This window comes from Micromys minutus (assembly GCF_963924665.1).
Source record: "Micromys minutus genome assembly, chromosome: 6".
In the NCBI taxonomy this organism is placed as follows: domain Eukaryota; kingdom Metazoa; phylum Chordata; class Mammalia; order Rodentia; family Muridae; genus Micromys; species Micromys minutus.
The window spans coordinates 26839435-26861413 of NC_137975.1; the positions used below are offsets into that span (position 1 = coordinate 26839435).

General features: G+C 50.7%; 1 protein-coding gene across 2 annotated transcripts; it reads left to right on the forward strand.

Moving 5' to 3' along the window:
- The first annotated feature begins 7956 nt into the window (after window positions 1–7956).
- On the forward strand, window positions 7957–18729 carry TNNI1 (troponin I1, slow skeletal type). Of its 2 annotated transcripts, XM_080918250.1 has the most exons (9): window positions 7957–8029; window positions 8538–8580; window positions 10766–10799; window positions 13275–13316; window positions 13651–13782; window positions 15296–15385; window positions 16405–16581; window positions 17380–17489; window positions 18374–18729. In XM_080918250.1, exons 4-8 carry the CDS (start codon window positions 13308–13310, stop codon window positions 17485–17487), a joined length of 516 nt encoding a protein of 171 aa, XP_080774376.1. In that variant the 5' UTR covers window positions 7957–8029; window positions 8538–8580; window positions 10766–10799; window positions 13275–13307; the 3' UTR covers window positions 17488–17489; window positions 18374–18729. The 2 variants fall into 2 exon arrangements, with proteins under 2 accessions (XP_080774376.1, XP_080774377.1); XM_080918251.1 differs by lacking the exons at window positions 7957–8029; window positions 8538–8580; window positions 10766–10799 and adding an exon at window positions 10830–11449.
- The last annotated feature ends 3250 nt before the right edge of the window (window positions 18730–21979 follow it).

A 21979-nucleotide genomic window follows, 5' to 3' on the forward strand; every position in this document is an offset into this window, starting at 1 on the left:
GCTTTAGATAGACAACAGTGTGGCAGGACCCTTACGAGTCCAGAGCCCAGCACTGGGGATAGATAGTACGGTCGGAACTGGGAAGAGAGGACATCAGGGCCTGTGTAGTGGAAGTGGGCGTCTCTTCTTATACTATACTGAGATGCAGGTTGGCTGCCTGGCTCTCTGCCAAACACGAGGCAGGAAAGGGCAGCAAGATGCATGGCCGCCAATACTCGTCTTGATATAAACTCACTTCCCTGGGTAAGGCATCCTGGCCTCAGGATGTCTCCTAGCTAGAAATTCACAGGCTGCCCCCCAGTGTCTACCTGTCTACATCTAGGACAGAGGAAGGGCTGCCGTAGGTAATGGTGGCCTGAACAGCAGCTGGATTCTAACATTAAGTTCTTTCTTCATTTATTTGGTTTCCTTTTTTAAAAAATTGTATCTATTTTGAATTGACACCATATATATCATATATATGTGGTATATATAGCATATAAATGATATATATGATTTATATATATGGTATATATATGGTGTATATATGTGGTGTGTGTATATATATGTATATATATATATAGTTCATTTAGATATATGTTTATTTTTCAAGACAGTTTATTTTTCTGTGTAGTCCTGGTTGTCCTGTAACTCACTCAGAGCAGCCTGTCCTTGAACTCAGGGATCTGCCTGCCTCTGCCTTTGTTCTGGGATTAAAGGTGTGTGCCACAACACCCAGCTCTAGCATTACACTCTTAAAGTTAGGAGGCTCCCTTTCTCCTACAGCCTGCCTTCTCCTCTTTGCTTCTGTCTAAACACTGGCCAGGAGCGGCACAGTCAGGGACTCTATCCTCCTGACCTTGCTCTTAGCTTCTAAGCCCCAGGACAAAGCTCCTCCTGGTGACAAAAGGGACAATTATTTCTGTTCCTCAGGTACTGCTCCACAGGGGGTGGAGAGTGCGGAAGGGGAGGCCAGAAGCTGGGCCCCTCTGGAGGTCTGGGTGTGGCTTTTCTGCCAGTGCCTGCTACTTACAGAATTCTAACATGGTCAGCTGACCGAACACACCTGCATAGCTGAGAAATGGGGCACCTGGGGACCCACACAATTCTCTGGACACAGGATGGTGGTATGGGAGGACGGGTCATCAGAGCTGTTACTCTATACCCACATCTAAGGTCTGCTTTGAGGCAAACTCAGGCTACACTTGGGCATTTTTTACCCCATGTTGTGTTTGCCCAGAAGGGGACCTTTTGAGATTCTTAATTGTGTCTCAGACCAACAATACCAGCCTGACCTTGTTAAACACATACATTTCTGGACCTGCCTCGGCCCTGCTGAAGTAGAAACTTAAGGTTGAGGACCAGAACTTAGGCTTTAACAAGCCTTCTGGCACATTCTGAGGCATCGTGGTTTAGGAAAAAAAAAATCACTGGGCTAGCATGGGCTCGATCTGTTACACACCACGTTGAATCCTGCAGGGGCAGGCAGATAGAGAATAAAGACCCTGTCATCTTCCCCTTGAGGCAATGTTCCCAGAGGAAAGGTAGACTGGGTACACCCGAAAGCTAAAGCACACAATGCCTAGAACCAGGTGATCTGTGTAGAAGGAAGCCTAGAGAGCTGAGGCAAGCAGGTCTGGGAGGGAGAGCTAGCTACGTGTGTGTGTGTGTGTGTGTGTGTGTGTGTGTGTGTGTGATGTGTGTGTGTGTGTGTGTGAGTATGTGAGAGAGAGTGTGTGTGTGTGTGTGTGAGTATGTGTGTGTGTGTGTGAGTATGTGTGTGTGTGTTATGTGTGTGTGTGTGTGTGAGTATGTGAGAGAGAGAGTGTGTGTGTGTGTGTATGTGAGAGAGAGAGTGTGTGTGTGTGTATGTGAGAGAGAGAGAGTGTGTGTGTGTGAGTATGTGAGTGTGTGTGTGTGTGTGTTATGTGTGTGTGTGTGTGTGAGTATGTGAGAGAGAGAGTGTGTGTGTGTGTGTATGTGAGAGAGAGAGTGTGTGTGTGTGTATGTGAGAGAGAGAGAGTGTGTGTGTGTGAGTATGTGAGTGTGTGTGTGTGTGTGTTATGTGTGTGTGTGAGTATGTGAGAGAGAGTGTGTGTGTGTGTGAGTATGTGAGTATGTGAGTGTGTGTGTGTGTTATGTGTGTGTGTGAGTATGTGAGAGAGAGTGTGTGTGTGTGAGTATGTGAGTGTGTGTGTGTGTATGTGTGTGTGTGTGTGTGTGTGTGTGTGTGTGTGTGTGTGTGTGTGGTGGGGCAGCAGTATTAGAGGGAATCAACATACCGACTGACTCTGGAAGCCTGCAAGCTCAAAGGCTCAGATACAGAAACCAGAGTCTGGGTTTCTACAGAGTCAAGTGGACAGGATAGGGTGCGGGACAGACTTCAGGACAGGCTGGAAATACCATAGGAGAGGCCTGGGAGTTGTGATCGTTAACTTGGGGTGGAGGTGTCGAACTAGGCATAGGCAGTGGGTGGGGCGAGGCAGCATTGGGAGAGCCGCGTGCTGACCTGGTGTCCCAGTTCCCAGGTTTACTGACTGTTCATACGCAAGTCTAAAACAGAATTTGTTTGTGAAGGGTGGCACCCACACCTGGTTTGCAAGCTCTCTCCATTTCCACGCCCCACGCCCCTTTCTCGTGCCTGACAGAGGTGCAGCCCCGAACCATACCTACTTATTATGGGGATTTCTGGCCAGGCAGCCTGTTCTGCAGGGATCTGCCAAGGCATGGCCCAGCCCTAGGCACGAGGTCCCAGATGACAACTTGGAGGCAGCCTGGGGTGAAGAGTGGGGTCTGCTTAGGGTGCCCCTTGTCCGTCCATCACAGCCTATGGCAGGAGTCAGGACGTAGGCAGAGAGGCTGAGACAGATTTAGGGCGGAAAGGAGTCAGGCTTAGCTCAAGGAGCAGGGAGCCAGAGGGAGAAGTGAGACAACAGGTTTGGGCAGAGGGTGTGGGAGGAAGTCCGAGGCGTGGGAGGTAGCCGAGAGTGTGTGAGAAACAGCAGCCGCAGCCGGGCTTTAGGTAGCGGGGGCCACCCAGCTGCTTCTAGAGCCTGCTGGAGCTTGAAGGTTCCCACCGCCTCTCTGGGTGGGTTTATCCATTTGCTACCCCCCCATTCCCTCTCTGCTCCCACCCCACCCCCCAGGCATCCCTGTAGCACAAAGAAAAGCTTCCTCCTCTTGGAGTCTTAGAGCTGAGAACAGAGGCTGTGAACTATTTCTGGCTCCACAGACACAGACAGACCTCCGATAAGAATCAGTAATACAAAGCAGCACATTCGGTTTCAGGGAGCTTGGGTCCCAAGACTGGTCCATTCAAAATCGCAGTAGAAAAAGCTGAAGTTGAGCACACACTGAAGAAATAAACATTAGAGTGTTTACGGAACAGTTCGTGTGTACCAGGCTGTTACCAGGCACCGGGGTGTAATTTTTGACTGGGCCTCCTCTTGCTGTGGGTCATTGTGTAAAGTTGCTCACTTACTGGGAGTTCCGTTTCCTCATCGCTGTGATGAGTTTGATAACAATGCCCATCGCTGAGTAAGTCGGAGGCTTCGGTGGGGATACACTAAAGGGCAGGGAAAGAGCACCGTGGCCGAGTGTTTCCCTAGCCCCACTTGCCGCCCTGGATCCAATCCCAAGCACAGAAGAAACCAGAACACACAAAGAACTTAATGTCGGCTAAGCGCTTGCCTCATGCCAGACCTCTGCAAAGCCCTTTGTACACATTACCTCACTGCAGCCCCACAGCAACCCTCTGAGGTAGACACTATTATTATCTTCATTTTATAGATGAGGAAACGGAATCTCACAAGGGTCAAACCGCTCAAGTTACACCAGATCAGATTTGCTGGGAGTGAGGCCGTCGGTCTCCAAGTTTGAGTGTTGACTCACCTGCTAGGCTCTCTCTCCAGAGACACAGGCCCTGGGACACAGGCTGATCTGTAGCGTAAAACTGAGGAGTGACAGACAGCCTTTCTTTGTTCTGGCTAACCTCTCTTCCTCCATCCCCTCCCCTCCCCCTCCCAGGGTCCACTGTAGACAACCCGATCCCGGCTGGATAGGCTCTGCACGGAGTGGAGTGGGTACGGAGAGGGGGCTCCTGCTTGGCTGTCACTGAGGCATGGTGCTGGCAGGACAAATGGGCTGGCTTTGTCACTTGCTAATTTAGGTTCTTCTGCTTTCCAAACAATGTCAGGGCAGCTGGGGCTAGCTGACAGGTGTCTTCCACAGAGATGGCAGACCCTGACTCTGCTACCCATGGCCTTGTAGGCCTTAGCTCTTCTGGCTAGATACTGCCTCCCATATCCTATAGTCTTTCTCATCCTGGGAAAGGCAATAGTGCCGTTGGAAGCCAGTGTGACCAAAGGCTGGATACTCCACCTAGGTTTTCTTCTTCACTAGCCTATTCTGAGTCTCTTTCTTGAACCACCCTTCCCTCCCAACCTAGAAAGTCCTGGATACTCCTGGAATGTTTTCTCCTTCCAACTCAAACTGTCCTCAAACTCATAGCTATCCTCCTGCCTCAGTGTCCCAAGTGTTGGGGTTACAGGCATGTACCACCACGCTCCACTTTTGTCCTGTTAATTTCTCATCCGGTTGAGGGGCGTAGAAGGCGTGCCAGTGGGGGTCATTTCCTTGAAGCCCAATTTCTGCCAATGTTGCCTTAGACTTTTTCCCCCTGGACTTTTTAAGAAGCTAATGGAAGTTCATCACCAGTCCAGTGCAGGAGTTCTCCAAGAGTCAATGGGGAGTCCCTTGGAAGCCAGGCTCCCTTAAGGTCATGGCATACTCCTAAACCAGCTTACCAATGAGAAAGGTTCTAAGGGCCCTGGGGAGCAAGCTTATTTAGCCCTTGAGCTTTTATTTAGGTTAGGTTCTGGAAGGTTGGCATTAAAGTTGGAGATAATGCCGAGATGGGGGTGGAAGTGAGGTACTTTAGGCTGCTGCAGAGAGTAGAAACTGGAGGTTAATCTGGGAGTCACTAGAACATGTATGTAGCAAGTGGTCATCCCCAGGAAAGCAAAGGAGAGCTCTGAGAGCTGTGGGTTAGGTTAGCACCAGGAGGGGGCTGGAGAGATGGCTCAGTGGTTAAGAGCACTGACTGCTCTTCCAGAGGTCTCGAGTTCAAATCCCAGCAACCACATGGTGGCTCACAACCATCTGTAATGAGATCTGATGCCCTCTTCTGGTGTGTCTGAAGACAGCTACAGTGTACATTTATAGAATAAATAAATAAATCATTAAAAGGATCTTTGATAGCTACTTCTCCTATAGAGGCAGAATGGGAAGTGGGTGGGACCTGGAACAGGTGGGGACTGGAACAGGTGGGAACTGGAACAGGTGGGAACTGAAAAGGAAGTGTAAGCAAGGAGGTTTGGGGGAAAATAACAGGCGCCTTGGTAAGGGCAGTGATTGGGGTAGCAGAGCAGAGATGGATGGAGTGAACCTTTAGCTAGACAGAGGACTCCTGCTAGAGATTACAGGGCCTACCTGTGGGTGGCTCTGAAGACCTCTGTACCCACTTCTATGCTCAGGGAAACTGGAACTTGTACAAGCACCCACAGGCCATAACAGACCTAGTTTTTTTTTTTTTTTTTTTTTTTACAACTTTATTTTAAAAACAGATACATGTACAGATTTTTAAAAGCATTTTGGCATAAAAATATATGAGTATATTTTTGTCAGTACTTGATTTTCTTAAAGGTTTGTTAGTATGCATTGAAATATATATATATATATATATATACCTAGCTTTTAAAACAAATATTTATTTATTCATTATATATAAGTACACTGTAGCTGTCTTCAGACACACCAGAAGAAGGCATCAGATCTCATTACAGATGGTTGTGAGCCACTATGTGGTTGCTCTGATTTGAACTCAGGACTGCTGGAAGAGCAGTCATTGCTCTTAACCGCTGAACCATCTCTACAGCCCACAGGCCTAGTTTTGAAGGCCATTTCTGAGTGATATCAAGAGATAGACCCCCAAAAAATCTGTGGGTCTATCTAACGTACAAAGCCAGAATTGGGGCCAGAGTGCAGAATTGGAGTCGTGAGTTGGGGTGGACCTGAAGGAGAGAGCTAGGTGCTTGGAGCACATGGTGTGGAGGGAAGAAGAAAATTGAAGCAGGACACTGGGACCTAACACAAGAGGATCCAGGTCCTGCCTTTCCCAAGACCCCTCACAGACAGGACACCTCCTGGGTGGTCTACATCCATAGTGACTTGCTGTAAGCTTATGGTCACCTGATTCTTGGTTTCTTTTGATCCTTTCGTGTGTTTTGCCACATTATCTTTATTTTTCTTTTCAAAACGCTAGATGAATTCATGCAGATAACTCATTTTCAGTGTGAAGTCTTAGAAGAAATCTATGGTAGGTGCTGGAGAGATGGTCTATTGTTTAGAATGCTTGCTGTCTGCTGAATTTGATCCTTAGCACCCCATATCAAAAGCTGGGGAAATCACTTCAGCACCCGGAGTCAGGCCTGTCTCTGTGGCTCCCTGGGAAAATAGCTTAGCTGGCTCAGTGACCCAGAGGTCCCAAAGAGAGACTCCATCTTTAAAAATATGACAGATGTTCCCATTGAGTAGTACCCCAGGTTGACTCTGGCCTACACAATTATCAATGAACCTCTGTACACACAGTTATATATGCACCGTACACATGAGAACACACACCAAACTTAGAGAGAGAGAGAGAGAGAGAGAGAGAGAGAGAGAGAGAGAGAGAGAGAAGAGAGAGCAAGCCTCAGTGGACCCTTCCACAGAGTTCCTAAATTCCTCCTCTGCAGCTGCCCCACGTGGATTAATGGCTGTCTATTTTCTACCCCAGCCTCTCTATTGGAATGCTATGGCCTTGCCCCATCTTTTCTCACACCCTTTCCTTTCTCCCAGGCAGCCATCAGCAAGAGGCTTCTCGAATGTGACCGGTGAAGAACAGGCTTGGAACCATCTCTGTTAGGCATCAGAATATTAGTGTCCCCATGGCAGGTTAGTTCTTCTTTATGGGCACTGGAAATACACCTCCTTAGCTCACCCTTGCCTTCCTACTCCTTCCCTCTGTGAGCCTACTTCTGGCTTCCCAGAGGGGTCAGTGCTCTGTCTGTCCTGCCTAACCTGGGATCTTGGCCCACAAGATGACTGACTATAATAGCCACCGGATTAACATAGCAGGCATTGTCTTTCTCTGACTATAGGGTGGGTATTATGTGTTCATCAACAGTCCTAAAAATACCCAGGAAACAGGTGTGGCCCTGCAGTCAGGCTCTCGTTGACATGAAGGTTATGCGGGGAATAGACTGTTAGTCTCCCTGCGTTCAAGAAATGGAATGTGGAGTGCGTCTTAGAACCCGGACACTGGAGATTCCTTAAAGCCCATCTGAAGAGGTGGATAGAAGTCTACAGATTTGCAAGCATCCAAGAACGTAAAGGTGGCCTTTCTGCTACTGTGACCCTGCTGAACTCCAGAAACATGCTCTGGGGGCCCCCAGAACCCTGCAGGCACCCTCCTGTCTCACTGGCACCAGAGGCACACTTAGGTCTTTGGCTTTCTGAGGGTTTGGGAGCATGCTCTGCAGTTACATGTCTACATGTCTTGGCTGGAGAGGAAGGGTCTGCCTGCTGGCTCCCTCCCTGGTCTGTAATGGTTCCTCAGGCCTCCCAGTGCCCTGATACCCTTCATTCCCCTTCCTGTTCAGCTCCACACCCAGTCTAATCTTCCCCTCTCTGCCCTCCCCCAGGTGAGTGCTGTTTTTCCCTCAAGTCAAAGGCTTTGGGTGTGCAAGGTTTGTGTACGCTCCTGATGCACATGCACTATCCTCTAAGTCTGTGTGCCTGTGGTATACGCTTCAGCACGTATCTGCCCTTCGAGGTGTGCATGGTGGGAGGGGGTGGGAAGGAGGGGCAGCAGGAGGGGCAGTGGCTGTTCTATTTTTACTGGCCAGTTGCCGGAGGCCACGGTTTTCATAGCCTGCCCTCAGCTCTGCCCCCACAAGCTGCAGTCTGTGGTGAGGCTCAGGTCAGCCTAGCTCCACGAGGACTGAACTAGGTAAGTGTCTACAGCACTGACCGTGGACCTGGGCAGGGCTGAATAGAGAGGTGAGGTTTTGTTTAAAGGGGAAATGAAGTTCGGGCGACAGAGATGTTTCTTATTTGGATAAGTAGGTTTGTTGGCAGAATACTCTAAGTCTCCTGGCCTTTTGTCCTATCAGATGGCATCTCTCCTGTACGATGCTGTGGGCAGTCAGACTGGGAGAGAAAGAACTGTCCAACATATTCCTCAGGAACCCAAAGCAGAGCCCAGTGGAGTATGCTCTCATGAGGGACTGCAGCCAGTGGCAGGAAGGACAGGGCTACTGGATGGAGGGGTGGCCCTGGGGACCTGAAAGCTAAGGCATCGTATTCAGGAGAAACCTGGGGGGGGGGGGAACGACAATGGTCAGTGTCTGCAGCAACAGGACAAGAAGATGGCTGGCATGCTGGATGCTGAGGAGACAGTCCAGAGGCCCAGCTGACCAAAGAGACCATCTCGTTTCTTTGTCCTTTCTCTCCGACAGGTGCTTTGAGCTCTCTTGTCTCATCTGCACAGGACGAGAATAGGTAAAGACAGACCACCATGCCTCTCCACTGTTTCTGGCTCTGGGTGGTAGAAGGAGTTGTTGAGATCAGCTGGTGGGGGTGGGGGTGTGGATGACCACAGTGTCTGGGGTGGGGACACAAGAGCTTGTGAGTACATTAAGCTAGCAAGATGTCTACAGTGTGATGTTGGGAGGAGGGTTGGGCTAAAGGCAGTCCCTACCCCAAGTCATGGATCCTAAGTGGTTCTAATGCTGGACTTCCTGGCCACAAGCTTGGGAGTTTAGCTTGTTAACACCCTGTTCGGGGGTGGGGAGGGATGGGGGTGCCCTTGAACTAAGTTCCAAGGTCAGAGGTGGGAAGCGAGGATAGAGTGTGATGTTTGCATTTCTACCAGGAAGGTCAGTTCCTTTCTTTCTGCTGTGTCTGACATAAGATTTACACACTCATCCTTAAATCTGCAGGCTTGGTGTGGAAAGCCGAGAGCCTTTCCTCACCAAGGGCCTCAGGGCCAGGAAGGTGAGCCTTGAGTCAGGCCTGAGTCTGCTCCCTTCCTTCCAGCTCTGTGTTTTCTGTTATCTCCTTGCTTTCCACTTGTGGTGCAGATGGAATTCGGCCCTTCCAGCTTCCCTGTTATCTACATCCTGGCTTCTAATCAGGCCCCGGCTTCTCTTCCACAGAAGCCTGTCAAGGGGCTCCTGCCTGGTGGGTGTCAGAGCACAGGTCAGGGCCTCATGCTTGGTGTGGGACCCCTGGGCCTGGCATTTGTCAGTGAGGCAGTTAGGGACTGCCTGGAGCTTGGCAGGAGGCCCGGGCTGGCCCCGGCAGTGGGCCCCACAGTGCTGACAGTGGGCTAAGGCATAGAGGAAGGACAGCCATGGCTAAATGCCCACCAGGGTGAAGCACATTCTAGGGAGACAGATGCAAGACCTACTCAGCTGAGACTCGCATTCCCACAGGCCAGACAGACGTGGGAGGGGTGGCTCTGTTGTCAGCTAGTGTCTCTTTTTGGACTTCTCCCCGTGTCTTCAGAAGAGCAGAGCCCTTGGAATCAGCAGCTGTGTATAAAACCTAATTTCAGCTAAGCATCTTGAGAATGCATGAATGGCTCCCACATCTCTTCCCCTGCGCCCCTCTGGGGACAGCTGAGACTCTAGGGTCACCTCCCACCTAGCCCCTCTTCGCATGAACATAGAGGCTTAGGTGCAAGGCTTTCTAACAGGCTGGGATCCAGGCCAGGAGAGCCAAGCCTAGTCACTGGGCTCAGGGAGGTTCTTCATGTGCACAAGCAGGGTAGCTATGGAATGGCATTATTGGTGGGCACCTTGAAGAGTCCTGGTAGTGCTTCAAAATAGGTTCATGATGGAAATCTAAACATGGACTCTCCACAGCTGCTCTCTCAGAGGCTCCTGGACGGCTGTGCTGGCTTCTTTAACCAGACTCGTTGTTACTTAGGGGTTGAACCTGCTTTGCTTCCAAGTAAGATCTGGTTTGAATAAAAGGTTCAAGGGCTAAATACTAAGAACACTACTAGCAGGGTGGTGGTGACTCACACTTTTAATCTAGAGATTTAATCTTGAGAGGTAGAGGTAGGAGGATCTCTGAGTTCCAGGCCAGCCTGGTCTGCAGAGTGAGTTCCGGGACAGTCAGAGCTATACAGAGAAAAGCTGTCTCAAAAAACCAACCCCCCCCAAAATGAAGAAGGGGAGGAGAAGGAGGGGGAGGAAGAAGAAGAAGAAAAAGGGGGCAGCAGCAGCAGCAGCCCTTTTGGCTCAGGGCTTCCTGCCATCTGCCCAGGGCTGCTAGGCACTGTGGAATGGATGGCACCTCTGGAGCTGGGCCACCAGGCACCCAGATGCATGCACACCAGCTTCCATTATGTTCTGTTTCTGCACCTTCTCGGTGTCCTGATCCACAGGTGAAGTCTGAATTCAGCTGCGTGTTCAAGGCTCTCCCGGTCCAGTTCCGTCCTCACTTTCCAAACACGGCATCTACAGATTCCATTCTGGCCTGCACCAGAGTCAGCAGAATTTTTCTGGAAGTTGCCAGTTGTAAATGTCTTAGGCTTTCAGAGGTCATGGGGGGCTGTTGTCTTCGTAGTAGGTTAACCTAATATCTCGTTGATGTCTTCCGGCTGTCCCCACACCTACTGGGGGTTTACAGCAAGAGGTACAGCTTCTTCATTAATGATTCCTCTGTCCCCCTCTAGGTGCCCCCTTGCTGCCACCATGCCAGAAGTGTAAGTTGTTTCCCTCCCTCCTGGGAGGCTCGCCCCTTCCCCCACAGACTTCATCCTCACAGCTGAGGCTCACCCCCCTCCTAAGCTACTCCCAGCAGAAGCTCCTGAGATAGGGGTGAACCTCAGTGCCTGGCCAGCTCTGACTGTTTCCCTAAGGTGTCCAGGAGCTCCCTCAGCTGAGCAGAAGGAATGTACTTGGAGTAAATGTCTGGCCTATATGGTTCAGAGTTAGATCAATATGGATCAAAGAACCCAACACACTAGGCTACAACACCACGTGGGCGAGGAGGATGAAAGGAGCTTTGGGACTTCATGTCCATTGATGGAAGCTTTTGTATCAACTGTGGTCCTCTGTCAAAGCTCACGAGACCTCCCACTACATCCCCCTACAACTCTGAATGACCAGCATCTTCCCAAAGGAATGAATAGCAGCTCAGGAGGTGGTTGAGCTTTTCTCCTTGTTTGCTGACCACTGAAGGGGTTCCCCTCTCCCATGGTTGGTGCCTTTCAGACATGTTGTTGTTACCTGTCCCTTCCCCCGAAGCAGGTCTGTTCAGTTCTGTTGTTGCCCAGGTCTTGTATTTAGTTCCCACTCACTCTGTGTTCTTTCTGCTCTTCCTTCCGGTTCCTCCCATGACGGATGCATAAAGTGAGGTGAGTGGTGTTTGGGGTTTCTCTGCATTGATTAGTTCTTCTAACTGATGGAGATGGGCTGGGTCTGAGGAGAGGATGGAGATGGGTCAAAGCCAAGATAGGAATGAGGATGCCAGTGACTGAGAAAACTCCAGGAGAAGAGAAGCAGAAAATAGAGATGCCACGTACTCAGTTGCAGAGCTCCCAGGATGCCCCTCCCAGGTCCTCATGTGGCTGGGGCCACAAGCAAAAGTTCACCCTTTGTCCTTCCCCAAAGCTCCTGCATCCCCAGGGGCTTTATTCTGCCTCTTACAAAGCTGGTGCCGTGCAAAAACGTATCTGTAAGGTGAAGGCTACGGTTGAACACTGAGGAGGGAATGCAGGTGTGTCCTTAGGTTCCTCCCAGGACCGTGGACACCTTGACTCTGGACACTGCAATCCAGATTTCTTCAGGCCGTAGAGAACACAGCCTGCATGTAGTCCAGGGTTAGGGCTGAAGGAAAGTTGGTGTGCTGACTCAAGTGGTGAGGTTAATGTCACTGACAGAGGGGAGACTTGGCCTGGACCAGTCTGAGCGAGAAGCGAATAAAGCATTTTCCAGTGACCGTATGAGCCCCTCAGTTTTGGTGAGGCTCCTATCAGAGTGAATTCCTGGGGACCGCTGTTTAGACGAGGAGACCGTGTACTCAGTGAGTGGTGGAAAAACGAGACTGCAAAAGACCGTTCCCCACAGAGTATCTGGGAGGGTGAACCAGGCGTTGTCATGGTCACGGCAACTGGTTGTTTCTCTCATTGCCTGGAGCGTAGGCTTTCAAAGATAAAAAGATAAGCCACCGGGGAGTAGATCGGGAGTCATACATTCAGTGTGTTAAAGCTCACTCACTACCTCTCCCAGTCACCCCCACAGAGCCTCATCACACCGACCTGACATACCGCAAGAGCAAACCATACCTGTGCTCTCCCAGGGAGGATCACACCGGATATAGCAGGTTCCTCCATGGGAGCAGCGAAGAGAAAATCCAGGAGAGATGCAAGGGCTCCCAAGCCTCATAAGCCCATTAGTCAGCAGAGAGGTGTCTCTGTCACCTTCACCATGCTGGGAGACACTGTCACAGGACTGGGCCTTGAAGAATTCTTTTCGATAGGTTCTTCTATGTAGCCTGTGAGCATTCATGATGGTCCTCACCATGTGAGCCTCTGTCTTAGCTTCCTGATTGCTGAGGTTACACATATGACCCACCATGCTGGGCTTTGGAGGAGACATACTAGGAGTTATTAAAACATATCTCTTTGGTCATCAAGAATTTGCCTGCTCGTTTTGACTAGAACAAAACAGTTTTTGTCTCCTGGAGATCTATGTGGATGAAGGTAACTCTTAAGGTAGTTTTGACGCCCACACAGACGACCTTCACTTCTCTGGGACACATGCAGCATGTATCTCTGGCAGGAAAGAGCATACAGCTGCATTATCACCTGGAGTGCTAAGGCATATATGCCTGTTTTAGGCTTTTCACGAAGGTTGCACATCTCTATGTACCCTCATGCGGTCTCGCTGGACCTATGGACTAATCACAGCTGTCAGCATGTTCCTCTGCAGATGCGGAGGTACCTGTGGAGGCACATCTGCATCCTCCCGCAGGATCCTGCAGGCAGCAGAGTCAGGACTGGAAGGTGGGGCTTCAGCCCCTAGGTCAAGGTAGCCGACTACAGTGTTCTCTGAACTTGACTGGTTCAGTCGCAAAGATGGGCTTTAAAAGCCCCAAAGTGAGCAGAGGATTCTGGGTAGTGATGAAGAAATCAGTTTTGTAGCCCCTGCCTCACCATCGGTCTCTTTCTCATCCCCCAGAGGAAATCCAAAATCACTGCCTCCCGTAAACTCATGCTGAAGGTGAGCCTGGTCCCATGGGAGATGGAAGGGCAGCCGTGCAGACTCTAAGGGATTCGGAGGGCAGGGACAGCAAGGAGAGAAACCAAGAGTAAAAGAAGAAGCTCTGGCCCTTGCCAAAGCTGATGGGGAACCCTTGACTTGTATCCTGCCCCTCCTGGGTGCCTAAGAGGCAACAGGAACTACACTGGGGTAGGACTCTTGGTGGAGGGAGAGGAAGAGATGTGGTTCGTTTTGGTTTGTTTCACTCTCTGGAGCTCTGTGGGACAAAAGGGAGGGAAAAGGGAGACAGGAACACGAGGAACCGACCCTGGCTCAGTGGCTTTGTTCTTTTCAGAGTCTGATGCTAGCCAAGGCCAAGGAATGCTGGGAGCAGGAACACGAGGAGCGAGAGGCCGAGAAGGTGCGCTATCTCTCGGAGCGCATTCCCACCCTGCAGACCCGCGGCCTTTCCCTCAGCGCCCTTCAGGTAAACCTGGCGGGCTGGGCTCCGTGCCTTATGTAAGGGACCCTCTGTCGACCTTGAACTAACAACACAGCTATGTGACTTGCAAGGTGCGCCCAAACCAGTCTCATAACTGCCCTTGAAGTGATGACAAGACGTCCCATTTTACAGGCTTGAGAGGGATGTTGCAGGGGAGAGAATGGGCTTGGCTGGGTAGAAACAGGGACCGTTTTTCCATCAGCTGGTACAGTGATATGGGATGGACTGGGGGATGGGTAGGATTTCACATGGCCCATTCCATTAAAGATTTGTACCCCTTCAGGATGATCTGTAATTTTTAAAGATAGTTTATTTATTTCCAGTTTATGTGCATTGGTGTTTTGCCTGCGTGCGTATTTGTGTGAAGGTGTCAGATCTTGGAGTTACAGACAGTTGTGAACTGCCGTATGGTTGCTGGGATTTGAACCCAGGTCCTCTGGAAGCATAGCCAGTGCCCTCAACCGCTGAGCCAATTTCTCTAGTCCCAAGTCTTTTGCTGTTTTGTTTTTTTTTTTCTTTTTTAAACTGTTAGTAGTTGCTTTAATGCCAGGGACTGCAGAGAAAAGACCAGGTGAAAATATGTCCATGTGTCTCCCACGGAAATAACTATTTTAATTTTATTATTTTTGTCCAATATATAGTTTTCAAAATTTCCACTATTAATTTAAATTACTTTTATAATAAGAAAACTTTTTTTTAAATTTAAATATCTATGAACCTAATGCTGAGGCATGTACTTGTAAACCCCAATACTCAGGAGGTAGAGGTTGGAGGGTTGTGAATTAAAAACACTTTCAAAATAGCGTTATACAATGTACCCTGTTCAAATTTTTCTCCCTCCAACTCTTAGATTCTTCACAGCTCCCTGGCCACCTAACTTTATGTTCTTTCTCTCTTAAAATAAAAAAACAAAAACCAACCGAACAAGGAAAACAATAAAAAACAAAACATGAAAGCTAAAACAGAAGTAAGCAAGCAAGCAAAGAAATCAGGTTGGGTGTGGTGGTGCTCCCCCTTAATCCCCATCTCACCCTGGAGGCAGAGGCAGGCCGATCTCTGTGAGTTCGAGGCCAGCCTGGTCTACAGAGTGAGCCAAGACAGAGCTCCACAGTGAGACCCTGGAGAGAGAGAGGTGGGTGGGGCTGTGTTGGCCAGCTGCTCCTGGGCGTGGCACTCAATAAGCCCAGTGATGCCCCTCCCCCTTTAGAAGAAAACAGCTTTCCCCTTTCTCCGCAGGTATCAGTTGCAGATAGCTCTTTGGTTAGGGGTGGGGCTTAGTGTCCATTTCCCCTTCTCTGTCTTGGGATTTTGTCTGGTTTGACAGTGTGGGTCTTGTCTGTCCTGTCTCCATGGATTCATATATGTAAAGATGATGAGTTTGTGCCTAGGCAACCTCAGTGACAAAGGTGCATGCTCTGTGTGCAGACAGAAAAGGGAGGCTGGAACTGGCGGCCCTCCCCCCTCTCCTCCACTCTCTTGCCATTCATCTCCTCCTCAGGACTTGTGCCGGGAGCTCCATGCCAAGGTGGAGGTGGTGGACGAGGAGCGCTATGATATTGAGGCCAAATGCCTCCACAACACGAGAGAGGTGAGCCCAGGCAAGACAGCGTGGCTGCAGTGGGCATTGGTGTGGCCCGCCCGTTTCTATGGGCCTTGCAGGCAGTCTCTCAGCATGAAGCTTTAGTTTTCCACCCTAACACTGTAGGCCCGGAGATGAGCAAGGAGAGCAACACATGAAAAGAACAAACTTCCTCCCCACCTGCCACATGAACGCTTCAGAAGCCTGCCGGCTTCCCTCACCCACACAAGTAATCAGATGTCTGCTAATGACATCTTACGTTTGTGAAGGGCTTTCAAGTGTGCTGAATCCTTTGATCCTCCCTACATGCCTGTGGGTGACATGGGGGCTATTACCTGACCCTGACAAATGAGGACATCGGAGACTCACAAAGGCTTAGAACTTGTTTGGCTCAGGACACAAAATGGGGGGAGGGTCCTCGTATGCACGCTGCGCTCTGGTTCCCACTGTGGGACTCAGCCCTTCATCATGGGGTGTGTGCATTAGGACCAGTCATGAACATTGCTTCTGAGCACTGGCCCAAGGTGAGCAAACTTCCCTCCGCTACCGTGCTCGCCTGGATGCTGTGTGATACCATTAAACTCTCTTGTGGACTGCACTTTGGGATTATCAGGGTGTAGGATTTAGGGCTTTTCTACCTGGTGTGTCAGTCAAGGCTCAGCTGCTGTGCAGACCCCCTGGGCAGGGCTGAGTAGCAAGAGCTAAAGACGGGGAGGGGGGGAGGAATGGAGAAAGCAGTTCACACTCCACACAAGGCTCCCAAATCAGAATAAAGGTTTATTGGTTTTTCATTTATTCGAGGGTTGCTGATGGGGAGGGGATGAGGTTAACTAGCGGGCTTAATCTGTAAACGTTTATTTAGCACATTTAGCACGTGTAGACTAGGAGAGTCTCAGCACCTCAGTCTGGCTTGGAGCCGGGGGCACTTGTAGGATGGTTCTAGCTGGAAGCCTAGTAGTTGGATCCTCAGTAAGAGAGCTCTAGGTCTAGCCTTCCTGCCACAGAGCCTGGCTCCTTCCCTCCTACAGATCAAGGACCTGAAGCTGAAGGTGCTGGACCTCCGTGGGAAGTTCAAGCGTCCGCCCCTGCGCCGGGTCCGTGTCTCAGCCGATGCCATGCTCCGAGCCCTACTGGGTTCCAAACACAAGGTGTCCATGGATCTGCGGGCCAACCTCAAGTCTGTGAAGAAAGAAGACACAGAAAAGGTGAGGACCACTCTCCTCCGACCCACCCACTGTGGGTGCCTGTGCCTGCCCTGTCTCACACAACCTTCAGCAGCCTGAGGTGCTCTAGTCAGTGTGTGAATCAGAATATTCTAGAACCCCCTAGGAGGCCGGGGTCAGGAGAGAGCAGACCCGACTGCCTCCAGTCTGAGGGGACAATGGGACATGAGAAAGGCTGACTGGGAAACTCGCTCCCCGTATCTGTTAAGGGGTGACCATTGTCCCGTCACTTCAGCTATGTGAACCTGAGAGCATAGAAATTGGAGAACCGAGTTCAGTGACTTTCCTAGCCAACAGCCGCTTCAAGTTTGTTGGCCTCACAGTACACATCTAGAACTGACAGGCTGTGAGGAGAATGGTGAGAGAGTAATCTCTCTGGCCCAGGGAGCTTAGTGAAGATCGACAGGCCAGGTAGTATGCTGACAAAATTGAAAACAAGTTAAATGAATCAGGGAAGGCTTCTTGGAGGAGGTGACCTTGAACTGCAGGGTGTCACATAGGAGGGTGTTGTGGGGCTTAGAGGAGAGGTTTGCCTGTCATATACTGGGAACCAGCTTTGTGACCCCCCTGAAAGTTACCTAGAACCTCCCATCCAGACAGCCTCATTCTGTGCTCCCGTTTGGCCTACTCATCTTGTATCATATGCTGGGCAGGGGCATCAGGATTTCTTATCTCTCCGAGGAGCTAGATATTCTCCCATTCACTTTCTCTTGAACTTGAGGGACCTTTGCTCCCCCTGTGGCCCCGTGAGGTTTTGACATGTTTGCGGATTGCCCACAGGAGCGGCCAGTGGAGGTTGGAGACTGGAGGAAGAATGTGGAGGCCATGTCTGGCATGGAAGGTCGCAAGAAGATGTTCGATGCTGCCAAGTCCCCAACCTCCCAGTAGAGGTGGCTAGAATGTTCTTCTTGGGGCCCCTCAGAGTCCTCAGGGAACTCAGGAGAAGGGATGGGAGGCTGACCCAATGTAGGGGACTCTTAGGAGCCAGCTCTCTTGGGTTCAAGCCTACGCCAGTACTTTCAGACACTGGGCACAGCGTGCCTATGTCGGATTTTTTTTGTCCCCGCATCAATAAAACGCGGGCTTATATGTGATCAGTGGTCCTGGGACTGGGGGCACCTACGTGTTCCTGGCTGCAAATGATAGAACTGGAAACTGGGGCTGGGGACCCTAGAGGATCCTGAGACAGACAAGAATCTGAGGATACAAAATTAGATGATAACCAAGATTCTTACTGCTCTAACACTCCCCAAATCTCAGGTCCCTCACTTGTCACTTTGGTGACAGCCTCTGCTTCATACCCTCAAAGAAGCATCCCCAGTCACTGCTCCCAGGGAAACAGCAGTTCAATCATCCTACCTTCCAGAGAAAGAGCTGCAAAAACTGCCAAAGCAGTGGAATTGGGTCATAAAAGCCCTACTGTGGGCCCAAGGAAAGGAGGTGCAATAGGCAGGTCTACAGGCAGCTCAGAGACAACTTCCTCATAGAGCAGATCTCTGCTAGTGATAGGTGAGGGTTCACCATGAAGGGGAAGGGCTGAGGTGCAAAGGTCAGCTGTGGGAGGGAACCCATCTGGAAGATGGCCAGGACAGGCTGGAGGGAAGGAACTAGAGGGGGAGGGAGCTTGGGCTCTGGACAGAGCAGCTAAGTCCCAATGGGTGGTACAAGGGAGAAGCCCCAGGGACTACGGAGACTGTGTGTGTCAATCAGGGGTACCTAAACAGTGCGTATCACTAGGATCTATCTGATAGCACCTTCTCTTTTGTCTTGACAGGTTGGCTTGCTGTATGGCACTGGGTCATGGTCTCCTTCCAGCCTCACTCACTTATCTTTCTGCCCATGCCTGGAACATCTCTACTGTGCTCTTCCTCCCTCCAGCCCACCTTTGAAGCCAGGATGAAATGGCACATAGACGGGAAGGGAGATACCAGTGCCCGAGACCTTATCCCAGCAGTGTGGGCTTATGGTAGCCACAGGGCATGCTGGGGTTATCCAGACACCCCAAGAGGCCCTAGGCTGAGGAGGGAGGCAGAGAGAACACCTTCCTAGTCACCCCACATTGCTTTCCTCCATTTTTGTTGCTATCTGCAGTGTTCCCAAGTTCTCCATTAAAAAAAAAAATCCAGGTTATGAGGAGTCTGTGGAAAGCGGTTTGGGAACTTCAGCCTCCGGCCAGAGGAGTTTAAGATCAGAAGAGATGGCTAAGGGTTTGGTGACTACTTATGAGTGTGCCCCAGAGGAGTCTTCCTCCAAGTCACAGTGCTAACACACACTCATCCAAAGCCTGGGTCTCAGGGACTGCTGAGTCCTACCCTAAGATCCCAGCTGTCAGACAGGCGTCCCACTAAGTATCAGTCCTACTAAGTATCACATCCCAGCTGTCTCCCTAACCTCCACATCTGGTGCCTTCACACGTACCTGACTGTTGTGGGCCAAGAGCTCAAGGTGCTTACAAGCTCTCATCTGGTCTGCAGGGCCCAGGGCCTGAGTTTCTTGGCACTCCAGTCTCTCATGAGTGGCATACTGGAGTTCCACGTCTGGCCACCAGGAGGCTTCGACCCTCATCTTTTGCCGCGGCTGCTCAGGTCCTAAGTCGTTGTTCTGCGTGCGTCCAAAGGACTTCCTCGCTTCCTGGAGACATCAGAGGCAAAAGGAGGAGCATTTCCCAAGGCCTCTGCATGGACCTTCTGTCCTTTCCCAAAGAGCAATAGTGTGTCAAGGACCCCAGTCACCCCTCATACTCCAGTCAAAGTCAAACACCCCCGAGGCTTGTTCTTTCTGCAAGGTGTCTGGTCCACCTAGTGGTCTGATCTTAGGGTCATTTTTTTTTCTACCTCATTATGTTTGGGCCCAAATCCTAAGAGGGGTTTAAATCAGGAGAAGGGATGGGGGCAGTCCTGTGTCCTCCAGTTGTACCCCATACCTCCACAAAGGAACAGAGAGAATAATTCAGAGCCAGAGTGGAACTTGGCTTTTTAGGGTGGTGTCAATGGCTCTTCCTGAGCTAAGACACCTGGGAAGTGACTGGTCCCCATGAGACTAGTCCTAGCAGAGGCTGAGCTGTCTGAGCAGACTCATTCACCTGCCCCTGGAATTACCCCTCTCTACCCTCTGAGCTCCACATACCATCTGTCCTGAATGCCAAAGGCTGGTGCAAAGTGCAGCATTGGTACAGTCGTAGACAGGCATGCTCAGTCTGTCTGTGGCAGTGGGGACAAGAAACTTAAGGCGCAGTAGGAAAGGCAGCATCTAGCACAGGGTTTTTGTTACAAGCACATCAGTGGAGTCAGGGGTGTGCAAAGGGGTGCCTACCATGCACTATGCCGGCAGTTAAAGATACACACAGACTCATGCGTATACAATACAATACACACACACACACACACACACACACACACACACACACAGAGAGAGAGAGAGAGAGAGAGAGAGAGAGAGAGAGTAAGCTGGGGAACCTGACAGGGCTAGTTCGTGCCACAGAGCATAGGGTGAGGCTTCGTACCTGGGCAGCCAAGAAACCCACCCTTCCCTGCCTCACGGGCTCCTTCCTCCTAGCTGGCTTGGCTCCAAAGCATGCCTCAGTGTTTTGTCTCTTCCCATCCCTTTGATAGAACCTGGCCTTAAGTTCCTGAGGCAAATCTCAGTCTGCCAGTAGACTGTTAACCTAGGGATTGGGGTCTCCACCCTGCCCTTACAGAGGTGGGAGATCAACCCCAATCCTGACTCAAAGCAAACATGGTATACAGAGGGTTGCTAGGAGGTGGAGGCGGGGCACTCAGCACGCCCAAACCTATGGCCCTCTGGGAAAGGGCAGAAGACCTGTGCCGAGAACTCCAGGAGGTCGCCAGCCTCATTCTTCTGCTTTGGTGCCCTGAGCCATCTCCTTGAGGATGGAGTAGGGTTCAGACAGACACCTACACTTATCTGGGGAAGACCGAGCCCTTGCATGGCAAGGAGAAGGGGAACTTCAGCACTGGTAGGACTCTATCAGGATGTCTTTGTTATAGCCCAGGGCTGGTTATCTTATGGAGTCCTGATTCTGCATGGAGGTCCACAGTCCACCTGACTGGATATAGCTATAAAACCTTGGGGCCTCCCATTGATTGGCAGCTCCCATTCATACCATGTGACCATGTGCCAGGCACTGCTTTAGATACTACAGTCATTTAACCTTCACATCTGCCCTGTGAGGCAGCAGTATCACCAAGCCCACGATATAGGGAAGTACCGAGGCACAAAAATTCTAAAGACTTCCCATAGTCACAAAGCAAGGAGGGGGGCGGGACTTAGCTGAGGAAGTCTGTCATTGCTCAGACTCCCATTCACTATTGACAGTAGTAACAATGACAAATGTACATGCCAAATGCTTTATCACAATTTGACATACGTTCTCAGAAAAGCTTGGAGGTAGATCTCTAGGAACAGAGCCCCTGAGAGTTCTAGACCCTAGGATATAAGGGACAGAGATCAAGAACTGAGATCTTCACAGGGGATACCACTTCTGTCTGCCATAGGGGCTACTTTTAGGAACAGTCTTGCTTCAACAGAGCCCAACTAGCTACTGATCAAGATGGCCTCCACTAGGGTCCTGCCTGTATGCCAGGGAGTCCCCATATCCCCACCAAAGGAGAAGCCATTGTAAGAGAGGCAAGATAGACCCGCATAGGCAAAGGATCTAGCTGAGGGTGGAGGCCCAGGACTTCTTGGGGGGAGATGTCTGCTGTGAAGAAACCCACAACAGCTGTGTGGACATGCCTCTCTCTGCAGCAGGAGATGGCAGGATGTTCCTCCCTCCTGGTTAGGAACAACCAGGGCAGGATGCCACTTGCTACCACCCTGCCTGTCTTAAGAGTTCTCAGGAGGCCAGCTGATGTCTTCCCCATCTCTTGTGAGGTACCCTGTCCCCACTGTCCCCAAGGCCCCAAGCCCAGTGTTGTGTCTGAATCTCAGTGACTGGAACACTCAGGGCAAACTTGTGCTCAAAAGCTTTTGGGGCTAAAGTGTCATTCTGAAGGAGGGGCCAAGTTAAACATTAGCTACAATGGCCCCCTGCGAAGCGAGTCACACCCCCCACAGGGCTCTGGGCTGGGCAGCCATGGGGGCAGTTTTGTTCCAGGTGGGTGACCAAGCTGCTGAAGTCTGGGACAGGTCTCTGGGACCAGTGCAGATGGCAGCTTCCTCTCCTGACTCCCTCAGGGTTCTCTTTCCTCAAAATGTTTGCCAGCCCATGGGGCCTGGACTGCAGGGAGAGACAGGGGGTTCTTCCCTCTCAGGGTATATGTCCAAGTGGCTTGTATCACAGCCCCTGAGATCAAGGCAGAACAGGACAGACTTAAGTGTAGCCTCTGGCATATGGCATTGGCACAGAGTGCTGCAGTCA